This window comes from Glossina fuscipes, unplaced genomic scaffold, assembly GCF_014805625.2.
Source record: "Glossina fuscipes isolate IAEA_lab_2018 unplaced genomic scaffold, Yale_Gfus_2 42, whole genome shotgun sequence".
Taxonomy (NCBI): domain Eukaryota; kingdom Metazoa; phylum Arthropoda; class Insecta; order Diptera; family Glossinidae; genus Glossina; species Glossina fuscipes.
Window position 1 is genome coordinate 1,464,865 of NW_023998426.1, and position 17,181 is coordinate 1,482,045.

Sequence of the window (17,181 nt, forward strand, 5' to 3'; positions counted from 1 at the left end):
CTTACAAAACGGTGGCGAATGTGACCAGAAACCACTTTCCGTACATATGATACTCGGCTCACCGACCAGTGTATGTCCTTCATTGCAACTGAAAGTGATCAGTGCACCCACAGTGAGACGACGTTGATTTATATTCGTGCCACCAATGCGGCCATTTAATGGTGCTACCGGTGTCGGACATTGTATAGCTTTCAGAAATGAAATTAAAATAGAAACCAAAAGATAAAAAAATTACAATCAAGTTACATAGAAAAAATTTCAATCTCTAAATTTTCATCTCAGGTCTGCATCAATAATAAACTTATTTAAAAACCTAGTCTTTAATTCTTTCCCTTTCGAGCGATTTTAGCGTCCCCGACAATTCATTTTGCCAAGTAGTTCTATAATGTTTCGTAAATAAATTGGTTGTCGAGTTTTTCCTTCGTGGTTGTCTGTTATTTCAATTGCTTACGACACGAGCTTCCATATAAATAAAATAACAGTTTATTGAAAAATTTTTTGTTTTTGTTTTTATATGTAACCTGATATAAGCGTACACGAACCGGCCAAGCAATGGTCAATGTCGTTATTACGTTTTTACGATTGGCTATTAAAAATTCAATTACGTTATATTCAGTCTCAGTTGCAACTACTCAGGTATGATATTTGAACGGTTGCGGATGATCAAAAAAGAAATCATCCGGAGGTGCTAAGCCATCGGCATAGTCGTTTAGCTTAGATACCAGGTGTTAGTGCTTCTTTACTTACGGGAACCTAATGACACCTTAGTGGATCAGATGATCGCAACGTGGAATGTAGAAAAAAAAGACAAATAGGACCTTCAGCAAACTACGTTTTTTTAGATTTAAAAATTTCAAGACTTCCGCTCTCCCTCTGGAGCCGAGTGATTAGAACAACTGTTTGAAACCACTAGAGATGTCAAGAAGTTTCAATTATTGTGAAAAACTTCTAATAATTGTGAAACGTATTCCGTTTGTTCTTCTCTTTGCATCCGCTACTCAGTCGGACTTCAATTGAAGTCTATATGTCATTAAGAGTCATTATAAATATTTGCGAAACATCGTTTCCTGCAGTCGATACGACATATGACGAGTTTTGCATAATAGACACATATAAATATTTGTTAAGAATTTACCTTTACATCTTGGAACTGGGCCACTCCACACGCCCGTCGGTTCACATTCCAGAGTCGGCGGACCGGTCAATTTAAAGCCCCACTGGCATTTGAACACCGCCCGGCCCCAAGCCGAAGTATTTAATTCGACTAAACTCAAATGCGGATCGTCCAATGTCAAACGCGGACATTGTACTGCATGACAAGTAGGTGCCGGCGATGACCAATTACCGGAAGCCAAACAAGTAGCATTCGCAATGCCATCAACCCGAAAACCGGGTGGACAGCGGTATATGGCACGCTGTCCCAATTTGTTACCCTCTAAACGTAACGTGAGCGGATACGCCGGTTCCGGTAGCTGCGGGCAAGTGGATGTGGCCACAACAATCGATATGCTATTCGTTAAACCGCGCGGTGAAGTGCAAGTAAATGTACCGGTATCACCATTTTCAATATTGCGAATTGTTAAACGATAACGTAAATTTTTATCTTCATGAGCCCAACCTAAATAAGTATATAAGGAAGATATAATTGTATAAATGTGTATGAAATAATATGTAAACGATCTGTTGAGCATATTGACGATAGTAGAAGGAATACCTGTAGGATATTGCATATACCAGCTTGTCCAAGTCCATTCGGGTATACCTTTTAAACGTGGATAAATACAATCCAATAAGATGGTACTATGCGGCAAAACAGCCATTACACCTGATGGCTCAAATGAGCCGGAGCCATTCAAGATTCTAAAACGTATTGACGGAGCGCTGTCGTCCGAGAAATTCGTCAACAATGTGGTGGGTACGCATGAAGGCATACGTGGTGCCCATAAACCATTCGAACATAAAACACGCGATTCACCCAGCAGTTTGTACAAACCCAAATCCTTACAGCGCGCTTGCAATGAGTGACCATGTGGTAAATCCCAGCCCACATTCTAAGAAGAGGGGGCATTAAAGTGCAGTAAAACATTACAATGATCATGACGTATGAATTATGATGAGTCAGAAAGAGGCGAGCGAGCGAGAGCGACAGAAAAAGTTTTTTAATGCAAAATGCCAGGTTACATGCGAGCGAGAATTTGTGTAACACAGACATGTGAAGAGAGAGAGAGAGAGAGAGAGAGAGAGAGAGAGAGAGAGAGAGAGAACAATACCAGTTATAGAGAAATATGCAACAAAGAGGGAGAGAGAGAAAAAGAGAGAGAGAGAGAGAGAGAGAGAAAGAGAAAGAGATAAGAAGATAAGTGAGAGCATGTGAACGAGGCAAACATATGAAGTGTGGTTTAGTAAGCGTGCTGTTCCTTTCACTCCACTCCACTCCACAATGTACACTATTGGTTGTAGAGGTGAATGTATTAGAAATTGAAACTGTATTAGAGAGAGGTGTGTGGTGGTATAGGCGAGTAAGTGATCTGAGTGACGGCAAAGAGTTGTTTAATAAGCGTGATGATTATGTGAGAGAGGGGATAGAGACGGAGAGTGAATTCGTTTTCTGTATGTATTTCATTTCTTTTTTTTTTCTTTTTTTTTTATTTTTTTTTTATTTATTTTTTTTTCAGTAAATCATTTTCAGCCAAAAGCAGCAATTATTCAGAACTTTCTAATATCGTTTCTAAGAAATGCTCTAAAGAAAAATTATAATTTAATCTATAAATATGAAATTGGTGTCAATCAAAACGAAACGAAAGAAATCACTACAAAATTTGATTAATTTAAGAAAAAATATTTTGTTGTTGAATTTTATATAAAAAGGGCTTTGAATGGTTTTTGGTTTGTTTTGTTAAGTAAGTAAGTTAAGTAAGGATGGGGCTTTTTTAAGACCCCTGAGACAACTCACAATTTGTGTGTTTGAAATAAAATTCGATTTAGACGTACGATTGCGTCGCGACCGGTAGATGGGGGTCTGTAAGAAGAGATAAAACAAATACAAATAAAGAGAAAAGAAAAAACCAAAAAAATAAAATAAAACCAAAGTAGAAGAAAGAGTACATAAAAGTTTTAAATTTATATATAAGATGAAATTTTTAAAAAAGCATTTTGCTCAAGAACTAAAACCCAAATCTAAAGTAAATTATGAAATGCATATAAGAAAGTTTAAGATACGAAATTAGAAACGCGTTTGTTTATGACATTTTTCTTCTTTCTACAGTTTTTCTTCTTTCTAATTTTTTTATTAAATTTTTTTTTTTGTTTTTCTGCAGTGTAATCTATGAAGGGCTGTCTCGTATTCACCACAGTGTGTTGTTCTTCTTTTTTAACTTACCACTGATATATTACGATAACTCAATAATAAGTATGGTGGTATACGCTGTACATGGCAGCTCTTGTATAACGGCTGAAATTTCACATTTCCGTTTTCATCTAAAACAGGGTTGTATGCCAAAAATTTGTTTCAATTAGACAAAGAAAAATGCATTAAGTTTGTGTTTTTAAAGTGAAGAATTTATGTTGTGATAGAAAAAGTGAAGAAATAAAACGAGCGATAAAACTTGAGTGCTTTTATGGTAGTGTTTTATTTTTTTTTTTTTAATCATTTTTAATATTTTAACACATGTATGTTAAATAAGTGTTTGCTAAAGATACATCTTAATCTGTTAATTAAGTAACTAATAGTTTTTGTGCGTTGTTTCAAAATGTTTGTTTTCTAAATTACAAAGACTCACACAGAAAACAATTAACATTATAATCGTAGAATATATCGCTTCAAACTATTTTCGCTACTTTTCACCTACAATACATATGTATATATATATATATATATATATATATATATGTATTTATATATCATCATTATCGACAAAATACTGAATTATACGATTTAACATGCTTTACTTTCAATACTATTTTTCGTGTTTTTTTTTTTTTTTTTTTTTTTTTTTTAATTTTATAAAATATATTCAATTTCATTTTCTTAATTAATATAAATGCATATGGTTTAAAAATTGTTTGCTGGGTGGTGCGCGTACAATGTGTGCAAATGTTTATTAGAAATGTTTTAAACGAACATGTGAACATGTGTTGGATTCATCAAATTCACTTACCCTCTTCGTTGGTGGCACACAATGGACCCACCCATTTGCCTTTAATGCAACGTATCTTACATAGACGACGATCGCCCAATGGTCCTATTTCGCCAGGGAACCGTATCTCAGATACTTCAGTAAATTGTTGTTGTATATCCATTTCTTCTTCTTCATCTTCTTCTTCATCCGATTCACCCTCGTCGGGATGTACTGGAGAATAGCCACCATCTTCATCGTAAATACCTAAAAAAAATGAAAAAAAAAAAATTTTTTTTTAATTATATAGAATATTTATATATTTAAAAAATTACTTTTTCAAAAAATCTGTGCATACAATTTGTATAAAATTTACGCAAGATTTAAATTTGTCACCATTTATGCGTAAGGTTGTCTTCTGCGAACCTTAACTAACAGTTGTTTTCTGATTGGGTCCCCCCCCCTCCCTCCTCCCCAACCTGTCGCGCATCAAAATAATCAACTTATTACTAGCCTAATCAAACACTTCTCCTAAAGAGAGAGAACATGTGACGTCAGAACGATTGACTCCTCACACAACATAGCAGTATATAGGAAATTAATTGTTCATAAGATTATGGAGAAATGAAACGATTGGCTTACCACGTACTTTGATTGCGACGAGCATACACGTCACTTACACTGGACTTTGCATTAAAAATCTTTTCGTACAAAAATCGAAATTCTTGGACCGACAGAACACCGATTTAGAGTAAACAAATGGAAAATGGATAAAAAAGAGCTTAAATCGCATAAGCTAGGATTAAAGAATATTTTTTTAACATTTTATTCATTTATTTAAAATAAGCAATATAATGAATAGTATAATAAAAAGTGCTTTCGCATCTGTTTTGAGACGAAAATTTACATTGAAGTTTGTCAAGGCATTTGACGAAGAGAGAACTTTGAATTCTTCAATGCTTTAATATAAACGATGGAAAGAAAGCAAATTACGTTTGCTATATAAATACTTGGTGATTTGCATTTTTTCGTATATACATTCTTATATGCATACCGCAACCAATATTCACTTAAAGCGTGAACGCACTAATATCCAAGGCTACCGGCATTATTGAAAACTGTCAATGATATGAAGAATGAAATTAGCAAAGTCGCTTCAACTTGAGAACCGAGAGATTCGGCACACGTTCACTGTTATCATTGCTATTATTTATCATCCACATTAGAACTTTTTTTTTTTTTTTTTTTAAACACCTATAGTGAATATGAAAAATTGCTCACGCTCTGACAAACTAAAAATTTATACTAATACCGATGTCGGACGAATTATCAAAAAGGGGTTGGCTTAATGTCGTTCTTAAAAAAAAAAAGAAGAAATTTCGATTTCGAGGATTTCCCTTGCTTTCCCTTCTCTCTTGTGTCGAGCCATGGTGTCTTTTTTTGCAGAACTACACTGCTTTCGCCCGAATGAAGTTAAAGGAAAAGAATGTAATAGATAGGTATTTTTGTTGTCTCTTCTCTAATATCCGCTGACTTACATACGTATCCTTAATATTTATGTCGCTAAGAACATAAAGCAACAATTTTTATTTCTCATTTTGATTGCATGCTTTTTCACAGACGGTATTCTTCCCTTTGCATAGACACTGATTGCCGACACTTTTCTCTTTGACAATACATTGGCAGACTTTTCTTTTTTCGCCTTTCATTATTTTCTTCATCGATAACATCATTTTAAGTGCATGCATGTACCGTAGTAGTCCTTAAGGCAAGTGGCGATCGGTTGAATGATTTTGCTTGCAAAAGGGTTCGTTCGTTCGGCTGTAGCAGTTTTCGTTCATTTAAAAAGCAGTAACAGTTTTTTCAGAAGAGCTTTGTTTACACACGCATACATACATTTTTTTCCTTTTATTAACGAATAGATGAATGATTTTCAAAATATTCAATAGCAGGACAAGGCATTGGGTTGTAGGACAAGTAACGGTAAGTGAAAGAATGCTTATTAGAAATTTCTTTAAAGCGACGGATGAGAGATCGGATCATTTACAGGCCTCTTCAGACATTGATTTGCAAACACGTCTCGTTACTTAGTTTAAAAATTATTGCGTTTATTCACTTTATTATCGTTAATCGGGTTTTTTCAGCCATTGATTCAGAAAGGCGCAGATGTGGTTTCTCTTATCTCTAACAAACCACTCGTTTTAAGGTATTCACAAACCTAGATCTCCCATCACTTAGTTTAAAAATCGCTGCGCTTATTCACTTTGTTAGCTCGCTTTCTTATTTTCGTAGTTCATTGTCTCGTTGCCACCTAGTTCCCTAAATTAGTTCTGCAGCCCCCAAATGCCAAAGGTCAAAATGCGAAATAGTGTTTCAAGTACACCAAATGCAACCGTGACAATCGAAAAATGGCATTACCAACTTTACCAAATTTCAACTGGTAATTGGCTCCTTCCTGTCCCATAAATCACGGCGTATGTCTTCCTTTCACAGCTAGTCTAGGGAATTATTACCTTTTCTAAGGTGCTTATGTCGCTAAAATCCCTCGTAAGGCTATATGTATTTTGCATACCCTCGGAAAAAGTCGAAAATGAGAAATTATTTAGAATCCTCTCCCTCGCATTCCAGCCAAGGCCAATAGAAAAAATATGAAAACTTTGCGGCGTCCTTCTAAAATTCCAGCTAAAGGTAGTAGTAAAGCGTGAAGGATGTGCTATTATTAGCTCTACAAGTTTTAGAGCGCCACGACGAGACTGTACTTTTATGTTGCATTTTGAGATGGTGAAGAAAATGGATTCACTTTCAGCAAAATAGAGTAAATTTCATTGCGTTAATGCTTTATAATTGGAAGTCCATTTAAGTGGCGTTTTATTTCATGGCTGTTTTAATTTGCCGAGGAAATCCTTTGAAGACAATGGCGAAAATTTTGAAGCGTTCAACTCGCCGAACTCGAAATGAAGATGGCGCTTGAAAGAATTTTAAGGATTTTTCCATCACTAGACAATGGAATTGAGATAAGAGAGAAGTCGGACCTACGCGTTCCTATTGAATACAAACGGAAACTGTTTATTTCCCGCTTTGAAGGGACTAATTGCCACACGATGAAAAGTTACTTATCTGGGTTGTCCGAGTTACTCAAAGAGTATGATTCACATTAAATAAAATTCATGGACATACCGTTTCTCGATTCAATATAATGAAATTCCAAACCTGACGTTGTTCTTACTCCTCATCCTCATTATTTTGTATTCATTGTTCTCTGAAATACTTGTTTAACGAAAGTTTAAATTTCGTGCGACCGTAAATTGGACCTAAAAACGAAGATCTTTTGCCCAAGCAACAGAACTATTCAATCCATTTGCAAGACATAAGTAGTTGGATGACACATTTTGTTTCGAATCTTTGCTTCTCATTCTGTAAAAATGTTCATGATAAGTATAGCTAAAGAGCGCTATTACTTTTCCGATGCATCAATATACCAAACAGGTTAAGTTTTCAGGAGAGTTCATATTGAGTTTGGGAAATATTTGCGATACAAAGAAATTAAAAAGCCTCTTGTTTATACCGGGTGAAAGATGGAATCAATCAAAACATTTTCATCCAAGCTATTTTAGAGTGTAGTAGAAATCTGGTATGATAGTAGAATAAACTTAACATTTGAGGAAAAAATCATTTATAATAGGTTTGGTTTGGTTCTCGGTAGCGCAAACCTCTATTATGAATTATTTGTCTTCTTTGTCTTACTTTTATTTGATTTGGTCATTGTCCACACTTTGAATCCTTTCTTTCACTAGAATCCTTTGCAATCTACTATCCAGAATAAATAGTAAATCTGCACAAACTTTGCAATTGTTTTACGTGTTGTTTACCATAATAGGATAGAAATTCTATCCGAAATTAGATTTAGTAGATTTAGAAAAACTACAGAAACACTTTGCCCATGTTTAAAAGAAGTCTCTGGAAATATGGCACATAAAGGAAATTTGCTTGACGTCAATAGCCTTATGCCAAAGATTTCACTAATAACGTTTTGGGCCGTGCCTTACGAATGATGGGGGATCTAAAATTCGATTTATGACAACAATTGCTTATTCAAATTTATGAAAAGTACGCTGGTGAATTTTTTGATTCGAATGAGGACATTGGCCCCGTGGAATTTCTACAAAGAACTCGTTTCATTGGAAATAGAAGACGAAGCATTCAAGCCAAGCCAAAAGTCTTTATGGCTTAAGGGCACACTTCATTTCTTTTGTTTTCCGAATTTTCATAAAGGGGACAAGCATTTGTTTTCTTCCAAACTTTTTTTAAAAACAAGAAAAGAAAAAGAAAAAATTTCGAAAAAGTTGTAAATTCCTCTTTAGGCTTTATTGGAATTTTTGTTCCTTATGTCCACGAATAAAACTTTATAGTGTTTTGTTTTTTTTTTTTTTTTTATAAATTGCCTGCCTTTTTAATCCCTTTCTTTTTTTTTTTTTTTTTTTTTTTTGCTTGATTATCTTCTTTAGTTCATTTTTTAGAAAAGTTTTCTCTCTAAGCAATTTATCCCCTTTTTTTTTATTTTTCAAAGTGTTTTATTGCTTCGACCTTATTTTCATATTTTTCTTTTTCTTTTAATTTTCATTTTTTTTTTTTTTTTTATACATTTTTCAGTTAAGTTTTCAACTTAATTTTAAGATAATATTCAATTATTAGTTTTCTTTCGTAATTAAAAAAACCTTTTTTTAAAAAAAAAAAGGATGGAAAAAAGGGGGAAAAAAAAAAAAAAAAAAAAAAAGAAAAAACAGACTGAAGTGAGAAAATCATATAAAAAGTTTATGAAAGCATTTAGAAATGCATAAACTTGAAATGTTTAATAAAATTTTCTCAGAAAGAACTTAATAAGCATCGGGAAAAGCAGAGTTTTTGCTTATAATTTTAATTAGTTAAATGAAATAAAAGATTTTACGACAAAAGGGCCTTAGAATACGAAAGAACCTTGACTTAAATGTAAATATAAAGCAAAATATGCGAATTTTGCAGAAAGAAAAAAAAAAAAAAGATCGTGTGAAACATTGTCTTTATGAATACTTATGTTTGAGCTCTTGCCCTCTTTCGAGTGCAGTTCTCTAAAGATGTGAAATTTCATAAAAATGCAAGCCATCTCATTACATATCTAGTTAATATCTAGGCAAGGAGGATTCCACGTTAAGACGGTAGTGGGATCAGTCGAAAAGACAAGCACATGCAGGAAGAACAGGTTAAGAAAAGAAAGCAAAAGTAAGAATGATTATGTGTTAGGACGAACAAATGTAAGCATGAGCAGTATGACAGAACAACAGACAGGTGAGGAGATGACCAGGCGAGAGGGTGGAAAAAAAAAAGGATAAATTAACAAAAAAACGAGTATTTGAAAAGTCTGTCAAATGCGACGCAAGTATGGATAGTATGTGAAAAGACGAGCCAAGTACGGGCACCAGTAGGCTGGTGAGCAGGAAGTCAGAAGAAAAGATTGTGGAAAGACCATCTTATTAAAGCAGCAGCAGGCGAGAGATGCACAAATGAAAACGATCGTAAAGGAGAGAATTCGGATGAAGGAAGATACGAAAGAACGAACAACCAACAACACGAATAGGCCATCCCGATGTGAAGGCTCGCAGCAAGGTAGAAAAGCGTCTTGAAGAACGATTAGCTTGGGTTGGCAAGAGCGCAGGCATAAGAAAAGCTATACCATAGCTTGTCTTACGAAACAAAAGGATGACTGATAATACGAAAAGAAAGCGAGGTGGAAAGAATGACTAGGAAGAACAAGCAAGAGGGCTTGCGAGCAAACAAACAGGTTAAGCCTGGCATATAGCATGCTAGCGAGAAAACAACAAGCGTGGGACGACCACCTGAAGGATGAGATTTTTTTTATCTACTGATAAAGAAGACGTATTTGATGGTATTTTCCGCTTAAATCTACAAAAAATCCCGTTATACATGTATATGAAAATCCGAATATAATAACAAGATTTTATCTTAAACTCTATCCCCTACTGACCATTGTAACTGGATGCATACCACACAATTATTTGTTCTGACCCTCTCATACTTTCTTACTTATAGCTTTCCTTTTGTAAACTTTCACATGTTGCATAAGTAGAGACCCGCATGATACAAAGTATATTAAAAAAAAAAAAAAAAAAAAAAAAAAAAAAGGAGAGAAAGTTAAAAGAGTGAGGTTGTAATGAATGTGGAGGCAACTACACACAAGGTCAAATACATGCAGATAAACGCGTTAACGCGCATTAACGTACCTTTATCTTTACGACTTGTGGTCTTCGAACCGGAATCGCTACCACCCTTGGGACGACTAAGAGCGCCGGTAGTTTTGCCTGATTTACGCTTAACGCGTTGTAAAGCGTCTGTACTCGTGTTCGAGTAAAAATGGGCATAATCATCAACCTCCTTAGTCCTCGCCAACGGTGGTTTAGGTTCATCATTAGCACTCTCTGTCATTACATCAGCAGCATTGCCTGTTGTGATATGGTTAACATAATTGGCCATTGCTTTTATTCCGTTTTCTTGTTTTTCTTGTTTTTCTTTTTCGTCTTCTTCTTCTTCATTATCAACTTTATTATTGAGTGCTATTAAGCTTCGCTTATGTCTGGGATTAATGAGCGCAGCGGTTTGCTGCTGTAATGTTTGTTGCTGATGTCTCGTTATATTCTTTAAATTATTATTAACATCTTTCTGTTCATGGCTATCTCCACGACGACGATGATGCTGTATCTGTTGTTGTTGTTGTTGTTGCTGTTGTTCTACTTCTTGATGTTGCTGTTCATTATCTGCTCTTACTGTTGCCGTTTGACTGTTTTTCTTAGATTTTTGGCATAATTCGTTTTTGCAATTTTTCATAGATTTCTTCCCTTTGGTTCCCTTCTTTTTATTTTTAATTTTATGTAATTTCAATCGTAACTGTTCATTGGGCGATCGTGATTTGAGAATGTCTTCTATGTGAATATAGTAAACGTCTCCATCGGCTGCCAATTTACCACCACTCCATTTATCGGTATCCGCTGAGGCATCAGGATCATGATGTATCGTTTGGCGTTTATAACGGCTGCCGCGACCCCTAGTTTGACCATTGTCATTTTCCAAACGGCGTCGACGACCCGAACCTGAACGATGATTTTTATTATATTTACGGGACTGTTGATTACGTTGACGGGAATTCTCATCGAAATCGGCGGCAATTTCTTCATCATTCTGATCCACATCCACCGAAGTTATGTCGCCATCGGCATGCAGCCCGGCTGCATGATAATGATCATCGCTATCGACCTGATAGGGGTTCACAATGCCGCCCATTTGAGTGCCAGCATGACGTCCTGTCAGATCGATATTGATTCGTTCGACAAATTCCACATCGGCGGTAGTGAAATCCTCGGGTAAATAAACCTGAGTCGTTTCGAATCTGGCATATGGTTGTTCTGTTGCCGTTTCTGGCTTTATAACCGTGAAACGTATATCTGGTGCTTTGCAACCGGGTGAAGCATCTGCAAAAGAAGGAAGGAAGGAAACCGTAATAAAAATAAAAAATGTTTTTTTGTAAATTTTTTTAAAATATCTCTAGTAAATCTAATAAAGTATTGACAGTCAAATACACTCCTCTGCAATGCGCTTTAATCGTTTCTACTTCAATCATTCATTCATTTATTCATCTATTCATGGCATACATAATATGTCATGAATTTACTTAAATGCGAGTGTGCATGTCTATGCAGGCATGTGCTCAACACGGTAACCTTGGCAATTTATTTAAATATCAAATTGAATTTAGTCTTGAACGACAACAACAACAAAAACAACTAGTAACAACGATAACATAGTAAGTGAGAGCAAGAGAGGGAGTGAGTTTAGTTTTACCCTCTTCCGTAAACTAACTACTATTCAAACTATGCATTCAAAGTTTTTCAATTTGCTGTGAGCATGTAAAACCTTCACACAAATGTCTACGCTCTAATACATATGCACCTCTGTAAACACATTTATAACCACATCTACGCAAATATGATTCGTATATACAATATTTTGTGATTCTTCTCATCAACTATGTATGTGTGTGTGTGTATGTGTGCATGCATTTTCTCAAGTATCCACGAATTCTGAAATTTACTGTACGTGTACACATACATACACACATATACACACGCGCACACATACTTCCTTCTTGCTTAAAAAACTCTCAGAATTACGCTTAAGTACATGCATTGCGTCTATGCGTAATTTCTTAGCAATATGCTAAGAAATATCGTTGAAAATTTTCCACTTCCTACTTTTATCGAATTAGTGAAGTGTTGCGTGTGAATTGAAAATTAAATTTTAAGCCGAGACTTTTGATTTAAAACAATGTATGAATTCGAGTGAATTCGAAGTTTTGCTTCGAGATTTGATTCGAAGATAATAACCGGCACATATGGAAGCAAGGGACACTGTGCTGGAGTGTGCGATACCAAATCACCGTTCGCGGTTTCAATTCTCAAGTGCAGCAGAGTTTTCTTTGGTCGTAGCTATAGTAAGTGGACGCACTATGTTACAGCCATCACCTCCGTATTTCTTCCTCTTTCCGCTCTTTTTTATGGCAGTCATAGTGTGCTTTACTTTTGAAATTTCGTCAATTTTGCTTTAGAATTAAAATATGGATTGTTTTCTTCCTTTTTTTTCGAAAACTACAGAACTTGAATGTGGTTCTAATATTGGCTGATTAATCAGACATTTTTTTCTTAAGACCTGCTCTCTTTCTATACCAAATTAATGTATCGACCGCGGTTTGAAGACTACGAAAATGGCACTTAATCTCATTATTGACGAACGCTTTGAGGCTCTTTTTACTTGAAAATGGCGTAAATTTTCGCCAGGGATTCATAGATCGAAAGGCATGTGACAACTTGGAAGATCGAAGAAAACAAGCTCGATGTTTTAACATACCGAGGGGCATTTTACGACTACAAGGATCGCACGTAACCTCAACTACTACGATTTCACGATAATTTAATGCATTCACTTACATTTGGTAAATCAAAAGATCGGGCATAATCTTAAAATTGATTGATTGAAAGTCTTTCGAGAAATCCTTTTTGTTATTTAATCGATGAAAGCATAGATCGGCACTTGACGACTAACGTCCATAAGCTAAACATAGACAATCGGCAGACGCATTTTTGCAGTCCATCGTAATCTTAGTATTGACTAATGAGATGTTCTCATATTACGCTAAGAAATTATCATAGACGCAACGTATCTTGAGAGAAGCACGCAAAAATGTGTACGTGTATTTTCAGCCCTAACCCCGTTGAAAGTAAGCAAGAGAGAATCGTACGCACTAATATTTGTTTACGAATCTGCATGAATATGTTTTTGAATGCATGATGTATGTATGTATGTATGCATATGTATTGGTAGGACAATTTAGTTATTTCATTTCGTTGCATATATCGGTGTGAAAACTTTATAGCATCTTGGATTTTTTCATAAAAATAGTTGTTGAACAACTTTTTAATACAATTTTTAACATATTTCTTGAGTACTAAGGAGAAAACGAAGAAGGAAAGCGAAATTAGACAGAGAAGGAAAGACAATTTAGAAAGACGGTTATAAAAAGTCTCTTTTCAATTAATTTAGAAAAGAATTGTTGTAGTGAAGGTTAAAAGGAAAATATACTTTCATTGAAGGAAAATAGAAAAAGATTAGACAAGGATCCTTAAGAAATGCCCTCAATCACATTTACACGCGTTTACTTCCGTTCCGTCATTAGACTCTTAATACTAATTGAGATCTGCATGGTTTTGGAACACCTTTGAAGAGTTTGCTGGAAGTTTTTTTTTTTTTTTTTGACAAATAGGATGCAACGTTATGTAAGCTTACTCTTCTATGAGGAGAGAATAAAACATAATGAAAATATTTCTTTGTGGGATGAGAATACGAAGAGACCGAGCCAAGTACTTCAAGGTTGTTTCTATCATCAATAAAGTTGATTACCAACTATGACATCATCTGTTGGCATCGCGTAATTAGATTATGGTTAAAATTCTTGCTGAAATGTACAGCGCCGACAATAATAAGCTCCTCATGCTCCGCTTAAGAGAACAACGATTTTTATAAATCTCAACGACTCCCATTAGAGATCGCATAAAGCGGTAGATAATAAGATTTACAAAATTTTGTGCTAATGATTACAGTTTTCCCACCATGGACTACTTACTAGTGGAAACCAAAAACTTATTTTGCTCTTAGCTACAAATGAGACTTGATGATGGGCTTGATTCAACTAAGTACTCGTCCTAGATTCATGAAAACTCTTAAAATTTCTTACTTAGATAATTTTATTTCTTGAATGTTTAAACGCCCATACAAATTAAAATTAAAATGGTTAAACTTTTAATTATGCCGCGTATACGCTAGTGCGCCTTAGGACTCTCTACCTCAAACCTAAAGAAATTAAAACGATTACTTACTTATTCGTTAATTAGAATTACATTCTCCTTGAGTTGCTATAACCATATCCCGAAATATATTTTGCGTTTCCCATGGCGTTCATTCTTTAATTTTATTAAGGTTAGACTGTTGCTCGTTTAACGTTTATAGTACTATTTTGCGGCAGGGATCGAAGGAGCCTCGGAGGAGGAGGTCGATTCGTAATAGCCATTTGATGATTCATTGAGTTACGCACTCTTTCTTTCTAGATAATAATTATAAGTCCATAGCCCTCCCTGCCTAAAGGGTTCCACAAAACTTCCCCGCACATCCCTAAGCTTCAAACATAGACTTTTCATTTTCGCAGGAAGCAAGTGGATTGGCTACCTTATTTGGAATTGGAAGTAAAGTGCGGGTGTGTTATGTTTTATTTCCTTTCCTACTATCATGGTTAACTTTCTCCTTTGCCTTTAATTTTCTTTTCTTTTCTCTTGAATTGTTTACGAATTTTTCGTATTATTGCAATTTTTATTTTTGCGCCCATGATAGACATTGTAACCGATTACAATACGCCTTAATGGTTTCGAGGTTACTTAAGCGTCAATAAAGTAAAAAAACACCTACCGTCTACCACTTTCAAGTTGTAGGGAAATTCGATCTTAAATTTCGTTGGTTTGAATTATAAGTTCAAGAATATCACTACGATTGGGGCACTGAAACATCCACAGGTTGATGATTATTTAAATCTGTGATATGTGAGTGCCGCACTAAAGCTACTGTTAATTTCTTGATCGTTTTAGTTACAACTAGATCAAGGAAAAAATGGATAACATCTCTGTTTCTTTCACGAGAGGTAAAACATAAGCTTCAAAGATAATACCTAGTCGGCATGTGAAGCATCACTCAATAACTGTGAAAATGTGTCAAAATTTCATGCCATTTCAACTATTAATGCACTGGTTGCAATTGATTACATTTTTGTAAAGCATTAAAAAAAATCCGATTTTCATGCCCAGCAGCGCTACAACAACTCGAATGAAAACTGTTTGTTCATTTGCAAAAGTCCAAGTTCATCTTATAAAAAAAACCTAAAAGGCAAACAAATTCATTTAGGTCGTCTTAGGTCATCCTAACTAAAATCGAGAATTTAGTGCAGCACATCTAATGCGGAACAAACGACACGACGAACTTATAATATGTACGAAAAAAATGTTTCCGAATAAATGTAGGGTTATTTTCGGAGATTTGTAGTCAACTGAAGGATGCCAGCAAAGGCTTAATAGTTTCATAGCGACTGACGTAAACGATAGTAGCAAATGAACGGCAAGTTTTATTTGTTGGTGTACTAAATAAAGAGGCGGTACGCACTAATCATAGGCGCTATAAAAAGTTTAGCTTAAGGTAAGTTAGAAAGCTACAATGAAACGAAGCCAATCCTTAAATATTCTATTCTACATGGTTAGCACAATTCCTTTAAATGCTTTCGCTAAAAAAAAAAAACAGAAATATTGGGGCTAAACAAAGTCTCGACTTTTGTTGGAACCCTTATTTGAGAAGGAACGCGAGGAGTACGTGTGGTCTGGGTGGTCTAAGATAAGTACATTAAATTTACAATTATTTATTTATTTATTTACTAGGTACAAATACACATTTCCGATATATTTATGTACTCTCAGCGAAATTCTTAAAGCCAAAGGCTTAAATTGCATTTCAAGGGACGGTCATTACTCAAGAGCGCAGCAAAGTAAACAACTTCTTAGCATATTTTTCGGCTTAAACGACTAATACGAGAATTTAAGTCATATTGAAAAATCGCTGCTGTTTCCAGCTTCTTTGTACAGCCTGCTCTTTTCAAATGATTCCAAATTGTCATGTGGTTGATGTTTAGTGTCTCCGCTATCTCCTGACAGCTTACATGCTGGTCTTGATCCACCAGTTGCAAAATTTCATTGACTTTTTGCTGACTGCAATGGAATCGAGCAAACCACTTGTAGGCTGTTTGTCTACTCGCAGCATTCGCAAGGTTTTTTTTTTTTTGCACCATTTTTACCCTTTTTATAGTAGAAAAGCATCACTTAGCGTATTTGTTCAGATATTTTAATCATTTTCAAATCAGTATATTATTATTATTATTGTTATTATAAATTTAGCCAGAGAATAAATTCTAAGACTGAAGCCGTAAAGCACTAGCATCTAAGGCTATCGGGTTTTATTAAAAACTCTACCGCACTTGAGATTTGAACCCAGGACCACTGAGTTGCTAGTCGAGACTCTTGCCTATTCGGCCACTCAGGCGTATAAAATCAGTATAATTTTTTACACGAACAAAGAATTAGAAAACTATCTTTATAAAAGTTGTAAGCCGAAATGTCACCTTTTAAGCACAATCAGATTAGCGTTGCCAGATATATAAATATCAACACCATTCCGCGGAAAAAATCGCAGAGAATTTTCAATATGACCTAATATTAAATCAGAAAAGCGGGCATGTACAATAAAGTGAAGAGTACACAATATCTGAGGCTTAAAGTATTCAAGACGAACAGAACTTTAAGTATCTATAGATAATATATAGTTACATATATAGCTAAATGTATATAATATATAGCTGCTTGTAAGTATACACTTGTAA

The 17,181-nt window shown here is 35.0% G+C and overlaps 2 protein-coding genes across 3 annotated transcripts in view; both read right to left on the reverse strand.

The window, feature by feature from the left end:
- The window catches only part of LOC119637016 (kelch-like protein 2), a 269,929-nt gene that overhangs the window by 176,213 nt on the left and 76,535 nt on the right, over positions 1–17,181 (reverse strand). The window lies entirely within an intron of this gene.
- Positions 1–17,181, reverse strand: part of LOC119636991 (locomotion-related protein Hikaru genki) — a 35,314-nt gene that overhangs the window by 870 nt on the left and 17,263 nt on the right. The window contains exons 2-7 of one of the 2 annotated variants that reach the window (XM_038032757.1): positions 10,391–11,632; positions 4,158–4,382; positions 3,380–3,477; positions 1,715–2,051; positions 1,136–1,618; positions 6–188 (exon numbers count right to left, since the gene is read on the reverse strand). In XM_038032757.1, coding sequence (XP_037888685.1) covers positions 6–188; positions 1,136–1,618; positions 1,715–2,051; positions 3,380–3,477; positions 4,158–4,382; positions 10,391–11,632 — 2,568 coding nt within the window. Of the gene's footprint in view, positions 1–5; positions 189–1,135; positions 2,052–3,379; positions 3,478–4,157; positions 4,383–10,390; positions 11,633–17,181 lie in introns of both variants that reach the window. The other variant, XM_038032756.1, reaches the window with a different exon arrangement.